Source organism: Aptenodytes forsteri, unplaced genomic scaffold, assembly GCF_000699145.1.
Source record: "Aptenodytes forsteri isolate BGI_AS27 unplaced genomic scaffold, ASM69914v1 Scaffold136, whole genome shotgun sequence".
NCBI lineage: Eukaryota > Metazoa > Chordata > Aves > Sphenisciformes > Spheniscidae > Aptenodytes > Aptenodytes forsteri.
Window position 1 is genome coordinate 1652919 of NW_008796111.1, and position 8492 is coordinate 1661410.

At 58.8% G+C, this 8492-nt stretch overlaps 2 protein-coding genes across 3 annotated transcripts in view; one reads left to right on the top strand and one right to left on the bottom strand.

The window, feature by feature from the left end:
- NTMT1 (N-terminal Xaa-Pro-Lys N-methyltransferase 1) overlaps positions 1-2366 on the top strand; it is a 2534-nt gene extending 168 nt beyond the window's left edge. The window contains exons 2-4 of one of the 2 annotated variants that reach the window (XM_009286915.1): positions 737-938; positions 1161-1413; positions 1867-2366. In XM_009286915.1, the coding sequence (XP_009285190.1) occupies positions 777-938; positions 1161-1413; positions 1867-2123 (672 nt within the window). In that variant the 5' untranslated portion in view covers positions 737-776 and the 3' untranslated portion in view covers positions 2124-2366. The remainder of the gene's footprint in view (positions 1-736; positions 939-1160; positions 1414-1866) is intronic. The other variant, XM_009286914.1, reaches the window with a different exon arrangement.
- An 851-nt stretch (positions 2367-3217) lies between these two features.
- ASB6 (ankyrin repeat and SOCS box containing 6) lies at positions 3218-8084 on the bottom strand. The gene is made up of 6 exons (XM_009286916.2): positions 7855-8084; positions 7257-7438; positions 6720-6826; positions 6191-6299; positions 5567-5653; positions 3218-5365 (listed from the first exon to the last, which is right to left on the bottom strand). The coding sequence occupies exons 1-6, from the start codon at positions 7965-7967 to the stop codon at positions 4689-4691; spliced, it is 1275 nt and encodes a 424-aa protein (XP_009285191.1). The 5' UTR covers positions 7968-8084; the 3' UTR covers positions 3218-4688.
- Between the last annotated feature and the right edge of the window lie 408 nt (positions 8085-8492).

Consider the following 8492-nt stretch of genomic DNA (forward strand, 5'->3'; position numbering starts at 1 on the left):
TAAGCCCTCCCATAGAAGGTTTTGTGTCTAATGGGATATTTGCCAGCAAATTCAAGCCACGAACACTATATATTTCTTTATTTGTAAAGGTGTTTGAAGTCCTTGAATTTACCCTTTGGCCACCTTAAATCTAGTTTCTAATCCCCAGCACAGTTAATCAAATCCACAGTGGTTTGAATTATGAGATGTCTGGGGGGGATTTATAGCTTGTATTGCTGATTATGCCTTGACTTTATTATATTGCAAATATCTAACTTATGGTCACGGCTGAGATTTACAATCCTCAGGTAGGTGCTTAGGATAACTTTTAGCAACTCCAGGTGTAATTGGAGGTGACTGATGGGGCTGTCGCCACAGATAAACATGTAATCTGTAAAACGTTAAGACAGGAAAAGAGGCAGTGGAGTAGGTGAAAAGGGTGGGTCAGCCTTAAAAAAAAATAATATAATTGGGTGTATTGCTGAGCAAGGCTCCGGGATGCCTGGTCTGGCTGAAGCATCCCTGCCCAGGAAAGGGTTTTGGGCTTGTTGGTCTCCAGAAAATACCAGGATTTAGATCTTTGTTCCTTGTTGCTCTCAGCTGAAGGTTTTTAGGGTTTGAAATAGCTCTGGAGAGAGGGAAAGGGTGATAAAACAGAAATTGGGGTACTCACAGAGCTGGCGCCCTGCAGTTCAGGGGGGCCTTTACGCCTGTGGCTCTTTCGGACCTGACTGGTGGTTTCTCCCCTGTCTTGGAGGAGCAGCGAGTCCTGCGCGGGCCCGTGCCCCTCGGCCAGCATGACAAGTGAGGTGGTGGAGAACGAGTTTGAGTTTTACTCCAAGGCAGAGAAGTACTGGAAGGACGTGCCCGCCACGGTGGACGGCATGCTGGGGGGCTATGGCCACATCTCCAGCATCGACATCAACAGCTCCAGGAAGTTCCTGCAGAGGTTTCTGCGGGTAGGTGGCACGGTCATGCTCCCAAAGTCCCATTCTTCTCCCAGCACGGAGCTGGGCTCTTCCCTCCGAGTTGCTCCGTGGGATCCTCCGTTGCGTGTGTGCTGGGAGAGCTTTGCCCTGCAATGGGTCCCCCATACCCCAGCCCCATCCCGTGCAGTTGCCCCATTTCTCCTCTGTGGGTACCTCGTGGTGGGATTCAGCCCCTCATGGTTGTTGTTCCAGGATGGCCCCAACCGGACGGGGACAACCCGTGCTCTGGACTGCGGGGCGGGCATCGGCCGGATCACCAAGCGGCTGCTGCTGCCCCTCTTCAAGACAGTGGACATGGTGGACGTGACGGAGGACTTCCTCACCAAGGCCAAGAGCTACCTGGGAGAGGAGGGCAGGCGGGTGCGCAACTACTTCTGCTGCGGCCTCCAGGACTTCAGCCCCGAGCCAAACTCCTACGATGTCATCTGGATCCAGTGGGTCATCGGTGAGGGTCACTCGGCTTGTGGGGGTCTCACCAGCCTGTCTTCCGTCCAGCTTCCCCCGAGGGGCAGGTGCCCCACGCACTGGGGAGAGCTTTGGGAAGGAGAGCTTGAGGTCTGCGTTAAGGATGAGCATCACAGCATGGGTGGGAGGCTGGGTTAGGGACCTGCCCTCCGTGGGCACTACAAGGGCAATTGCACTGTGGGGTCTTTTCCCCCCAAGCCGTCGGAGGTCAGGGCAGAGGTGTGGGTTGGATGGAGTTGGATAGAACCCGTGGGACACAAGTTGGACACCCCCAAGCTAAAGCTTTCACCTGCAAATGGCTCAAGTATTTGGTTGCCTGGATCAGGAGGGATCCCAACTGCAGTCTCCTGGTCTCCTCCCCTCGTATCACATGCTGCCTGGCGGTCCTGCCGCAGTCACCCCGTGCCCTCTAACACCCGCTCTGCCCCTCCAGGACACCTCACTGACAACCACCTCTCTGACTTCCTGAAGCGGTGCCGTGCCGGCCTGCGGCCCAACGGCATCGTGGTCATCAAGGACAACATGGCTCAGGAGGGCGTGATCATGGACGATGTGGACAGCAGCGTCTGCCGGGACCTGGACGTGGTCCGTAAGATCATCCGCCGAGCTGGGCTGCACCTCCTGGCCGAGGAGCGCCAGGAGAACTTCCCCGATGAGATCTACCACGTCTACACCTTTGCCATGAGATGAGGGTGGCTGGCAGCAGGAGAAGGTCTCTCCGGGGCCAGCTCGGAGCACGGGCCAGCACGGTGGTTCCTGCCAGGGCCGGGAGGGGTGAGGACCGTGCCTTCACCGCGGGGTGGTGGACGGCGGTGAGGGTGTCGTGGCTCCCTCTCTCCAGGGCTGGTGACGAGGAGGGGACTTTGTCTTCCAAGTTGCTGCTGTTTGTGAAAAGAGGTGTTTGCCAAATACATTTTCCTGCTGTTGCACTTCTGCATGTGGGCTTTGTCAGACGCAGTGTTGGCTTGATGCCACCTTCGGGGGCTCTGTACGGGAGCAAGAGGGTCTCCCCTGCAAGAGGCGTGCTCCGTGGGCACCAGCAGGTTGCTGATGCCAGTCGGACAGGGCTCCTGTTACCGAACAGGAGCTCAGAGCGCCTCTGTGAGTGTCTGGGCTCCCTTCCTCGTTTGGGTGTTTGACCCTTTCCCACTCTTGAACTTGCTGCTGCTCACAGCAACAAGCTGGCTAAGGCAAATGGGACACATCTCTGCCATTTCCCCGCGGTGGGGTGGGGAGGCAACACCAGGTTCTGGGGCTTGGTGGGGGCCTCTCCTTTAAACCCATGAGCAGGTCTCCCACATGTGCAGCAAAAAGGGAGGTGGATGTGATCCTGGGCCCCCCACCTCCTCCTCCAGGGATAGGGGTAACCCAGACAAAGCCCTGCAACCCTGGGAGAGAACTGGCATGCTCTGGGTGTTAACGGGGCACCCGCTCCGAGCTGCCTCCGGACCCCCCCCCAGCCCGTTACCGCAGGCTCACGGTGATGCCCAGCACCTCCCGCTCCAACACTACAGCTGTTCCCCCAGCACCCCGCACCATCACCCGGCTTTAGCGCTCCCATCTCCTCCTTGGCCACATCCACTTCATTCTGCCCAAGTCTGGTCACGTGCTTGTGCCAACCTAACGCAGCACAACGCAGCCAACGCAGGGCACGACAGCTTGCCGGCTGGGTGAGAAGATCCCCGTCCCTCCAGCTGGGCTCACACACGATTCCCCCCGTCCCCGCAGAGCCCCTCTCCTCTGCCCCGGCTCTCCTGCAGAAGAAACAAGCCCCTTGTCGTTATTACAAAAGGCCTCGTTTAATTGCTTATTTCCCATTCCAGACACCAAGGGAGCATTTGATCACATCATGATTATTTTTTTTTTAAACATCAATTCATCAAGATGCACAGCTCCAGTTCCACGGGGTGGGAGAAGGTAAAACACAGATGCTGCCAGGAGGGCAACGGGGGGGAGACAACCCTTCTGCAGCCAAACCGCCCGTGGATCCCAGATCCACCTGCTATAAATGGTACCTGCTCAGAATAGATTTTTTTTTTTTTTCCTCTTTTCATCCTCTTCTGCATCTGTCCCCCACGACAAACAAAAAACAAACAACAAAAATGTGGGGGGCTCAGCTCTGCGGCCAGTCTTTGGCATGTCACGAGGAAGCAGATGCCTAGAAGGGGGAGCCAGACAGCTGTGGCAAGGCTGGGACATGGGACCTCCGTGTGCAGCCCCACAGTTTGCAGGTTCCAGTAGCGGGTTGGAAAGAAAACCAAGTCCTGCTGCAATTTCTCGTTGCTGGGAAGGAGGCACTGGAGACCAAGGTCCTGGGAGCAGTCAGCAAGGGAAAGAGCCAAGGAACGGGGAGGGAGGCACAAGGCACTCGGCAGTTAGCCGCCTGTTCCTCATCCTTGCACAGGGAACACACCACGAAGCCAAGAAACATCCATTTATCTGTTTTGGAGCCCAGCACCTCCGAGATGTCCTTGGCGGATGGTCCTCTGTGCCGGGAGGACAGGGTGCTCCCAGCAGAAACTCAGAGGGTGCCGAGCAGCCGGCCACCGCTGCCAGCCCCGCTTGCCCTCACCCCCCGTCACGCTCCTGGTTTCAGAAGACTGCGTGAGCGAGGAAGGCATCCACACCCATGCGGAGATGCCGGACCTGCCTCCACCACGGCCGCTCCCACCAGCGGGACCGAAGGCAGGAAACCAGGACACAGATGCCAGCACGCTCCTGGCACGGGGAACACCTCTTCTCCCAGCACCCCGAAGCATCTGACGACTCCGCCGCTCGCCTAAGGCACTGCTTCACCCACCCCGGACCCGGCAGGGCTGGAAAGAGAGGGGACAGGGCTGCCTGTCCAGTCACACCACCCCAGCCGCCCCACCGGTCCTGCCCACCAGGCCTTTTCTTAAAAATCCTTTTCTTAAAATCCACACAAGCCAGCCCTCTGCCCCAGTATCCGGCTCCCTGATGCCCAGGGGTTCTCTTCACCCCCAGGGACCATGGGGCTCTGCCCCCCTCCCCACCACGCACCCCAGAGCAACAAGGCCTCCACAGACGTACGTGCAGCGTCATGCTCAGAAAAGCACACCCCCCAAAAATGCAGCAGAGACGGACACCGTGGGCAGCGCTGGCCAAGCTGTGGGCGCGTGGACAGCGTGTGGACAGTCCACCTCTTGCGGAGAAAACTGGCTCAGAGCAGAGATTTAGTGGCTGTAGGCACACCACGACCGTGGAGGGAGGGAGACGGAGAGGCATTAGTTAGGCTCAGAGGTCCTCGTGCCCGGCAGCAGTGTGGTCAATGAGGAGGTACCACTTCAGCCTGTCTGGAAGAGGAAGAGCCTTGATTTTGACATCTACTGGCCACGGTTTAAGGCGCTGCCGGATAAACACCCTGCAGAGATGTTTCAGTGCCTGTGGGGAGCGCTCCAGCTGCTTCAGAGAGCAGAAGAGAGTCCTGATCTTCTCCCCATGGTACCTACAGCTGCTGGTGTTGACCTCAAAGTTGCTGGGCAGCTGGATGGCTTGTGAACTGGCCATCATGAGCTCCAGCAGAGTCTGACCCTTCTGGATGAGGTCTGTAGAGAAGCTGTCATCTTCGGAGACACTAAGGTGCGAGCAGAGGCACTCAAAGACGATGTGGAAGCCTGACCAGCAGGAGGGACCGTGGAGGGAACAGTTGTAGGCAGCACCTGACTCCAGCAAGAACCGCAGCAGCGGGAAGTGGCGTTTGAAGCTTTTGAAGCAGAGGTGGGTGAGGGACTCGGGGGCCGGGCACTCGCTGGGGTTGGCACCGTGGGCCAGCAGCAGCTGTGTGACACGAAAGCAGAAGCGATTGGTCACCTGTGCCTCCTCAGCGTTGCTGCACACCATCTCTCCCAGCAGGAAGATGACGTAGGTGAAGACAGTGTCACCTTCTTTGGTGGTGGCTCTGACATCTGCACCTGGAGAAAGGGACAGAGAACGTAACCGGCATTGCAGACAACGAGGCCAGGACAGCGCTAACCCCGGCACTGCTAGGATTTACTCTTGCTCAAGTGGGAACACAAAAGAGTTGAGAAGGCAGTGCCCGGTGCTGTACGAAGAATCAGCCAGCGCTAGGCCTGGAGGGATTGTGCATGGAGAGGGGAGAAGGTTGCCCTCACCTCCTTCCAACAGGAGACGGATGCTCTCGGTGTTGTGAATCTGGACACCGTCACTGCTGGCCAGGGCGTGCAACAGCGCTGTCTTTCCTGCAATGGAGCAATCGGTCAGTCAGATGAAAACAGGGTGACACCCCGAAAGGCAGGAAGGAAAACAATCCACCCCGCCAACCAGACAGCCAAACATGGGGAGAAACAGCCCTTCCCCTTCGGGCAGGCTCCCGCTGTCCCCGTGATGGTGCACAGCTGTGGGGACAGGGTCACAGGCCACACGTGCAGGGTTGGCGGTGGCCCCAGAGGGCACACATGCCACGGCAGAGTGGGATTTAGAGTGCGCGGGCACCGCAGGGCTACGGAGGCACAGCCCCGTCCCATCTCCCATGGACTGCACAGAGCTGGTTTCAGCCCCCTTCTGCACCTGACATGGCCAACACAGAAGGAGAAAGCACAGAGCACCAGGGAGGTTCTGCAGCCTGCACCCAACTTCCAAACCAGTTAGTTTACAACCAGAGATCATTCGCAGCAGCAAGACGGAAGGACCCAGACCCCGTGCCCCGCTCTAGCCCACCCATGAGGGCTGACTGCTGGGAGCACCCGGGCTGGGGGAGCCGGACAGGGCACACGGACCGTTTTTGTCAGCTGCGTTGACGTAGGCCCCCAGCTGAAGCAGCCGCTGGAGGCACGGCAACCGCTCGGGCTCCTCGCTGGCCAGATCGAGGGGACTGCTCTCATGGATCTGCACAGAGCAAGAGGAAAAAAAAAACACTAGTAAGTATTAAAGACTATTTGTGAGTGCCTCCGGAGAGTCACTGCTGAGGCTTCATCATGGCCAACGTAAGAGCGTTATTTCAACCCATCCCCAAAAATGAAAGTGAACCTTCCCCGGTGTGTCCACAGGGAGAGGTTTGCCTACCCCAGCCTCCTCCCACCCATCGCTCCACGGCAGAGGCAGGTTTGCTCGGCCAAAGGCAACCTGAACTTCTGCCACAGCATCGGAGCACTACGGACAACAGGCACAGGAGGTCGCCAAGGGGAAGAGGCATGCAGCAAAGCCCGGGAGGTGGGGAGCAGGGAGGGCTGTCCCCACAGGCCAGTCCCTTGCAGCTAAGTCTCAAGGGGGCTCAGCTTGGCCATGCCCAGGCAGCTAAGCCCGTACCCGGTCTCTGCGGTTGATGTCAGCCCCGTGGCGCACCAGGAGCTCCACCATATCCGGCTGGTTGCGGAGCACTGCGATGTGCAGGGGGGTGTAGTAGGTGACTGGATCTGAGGACAAAAACACAAGAGTCAGAGAGAACTAAGGGCTTCCCCAGAACGGCCCTGACACCTGCCAGAAGTGGAAGGGGGCAGCTGGGGAGGGCCCTGAGAACACAGTGATGCCCGTGAAAGCAGGGCTGTCACAGACACCCCAGGTCCTGCTTTTGCAATGGCTCCATCTCTGGCAAAAGTCCTCAGAGGTTCAAACTGGCCCCCGAGGCCCCGGCCGTCCCTCAGTCCATCCCTGCGGCTGGGTCTGGACAAGGGCTGCCACAAAGCGCACCCACGCTATCCCAGCAGAGTGGGGGTCTGAGCTGGCAGCACCCCCCTCCTCCTGCCCCAGCTATCACCGCCTCCCAGGGCAGCTTCTCACCAGCTGGTCCCTCCTGGCCAGCCCGAGGAACAGACCCAGGCCCAGCCCCCTCCTCACCGGCCTTACCTTCAAAGCTGAGGTCAGCTCCGAACTCCAGGAGGATTTCCGCGGCAGGGACGAGCCCCAGCTCGGTGACCTTCAGCAGGGCATAGCTCACGCCTTCCTGATAAAACGGGGAGTGGGTCTCCCTTTCCAAGACTCGTCTCACGGCTGAGAGCTGGCTCCTGTCGCTGCCCAGACAGGCAGGGCTTAAGACACACAAAAACAACCAGTTACTCAGCTGAACGGCACACATCTCAGGGGTGTGCAAGGGTCAAAGTAGCACCAGGGAAGAAGAAAACATCCCCGGTCTCCCCTCCTGTCTTGTAACCACCAGGTCTCTAACCTGTTGGCTGTGGGGTTACGCAGCAGCATCAGGGTCACAGCTGAACCCCGGTTTAGGTGTTATTGCCATGGGTCAGGCAGAAAGGGCTGTTCCTGGGGAGCACACGTAGTCCCCGTGTTTGCTCTGCTCCACCCCCACGTTCCCAAAGAACAGCAGCAAGAGGAGGGTCCGTGGGATGAGCTGCTCACCGGGACTGGGGTTTGTTCCCAGCCAGTGCTGTGTCTGACCTCGGCCGCATCACGGAGCGGCCAAAGCGGGCGTTTAGCCCCGTCTAGTTACCTCTCAAGGGCGCTCTGCCTTTCCGCATCCTGTATCACCAGCAACCCCAAGATCTCGTCTACCAGGGGCTGATACTCGAAGATGATCCTGCGGAAGCCGTGCAGGAAAGGCATCGTGCTCTGCTACGCGCACAGACCGTCCAGGGGCCTCCAGCATGGCACTGGCGTCCTCCCCCACGCAGGTCTCCGGCGGGCAGACCCTGGTGCTGCCTGGTTTCCAAAGGACTTTTTCCCTCCTTTTAAAACAAACGAGCCTTTCTAGCAGTTCTGCATTTCAAAAAAAACCACAGCCCTCCTCCCTCCTTACGAAACGAAGGCCAGCGCAGGGATCTCCTCCCACACGCCACGGAGGTGTGTTCAAATTATCTCCTGCGCGCAGAGCCGCAAATTAGAGTTATCTGGGCGCAGGAAGAAAACACGCCAGGCGGAGGAGCCCGGGGCTCAGGGCAAACCACATTTGCAGAGGCTCTGCCACAAGCCCCCACACGCTGGGGGGGCGGGGGGAGGGCAGCCAGGGCGGAGAGGGGCTCCGAGTGCTCCGGGGCGCCTGCAACCAGCAAACCCCCGCCTGCTTTTTGGGGGGAGAGCAGGGCTGGAGCAGCCCCCGCAGGGCCGGGGGGGCCTCGTAACCCCCCGCGA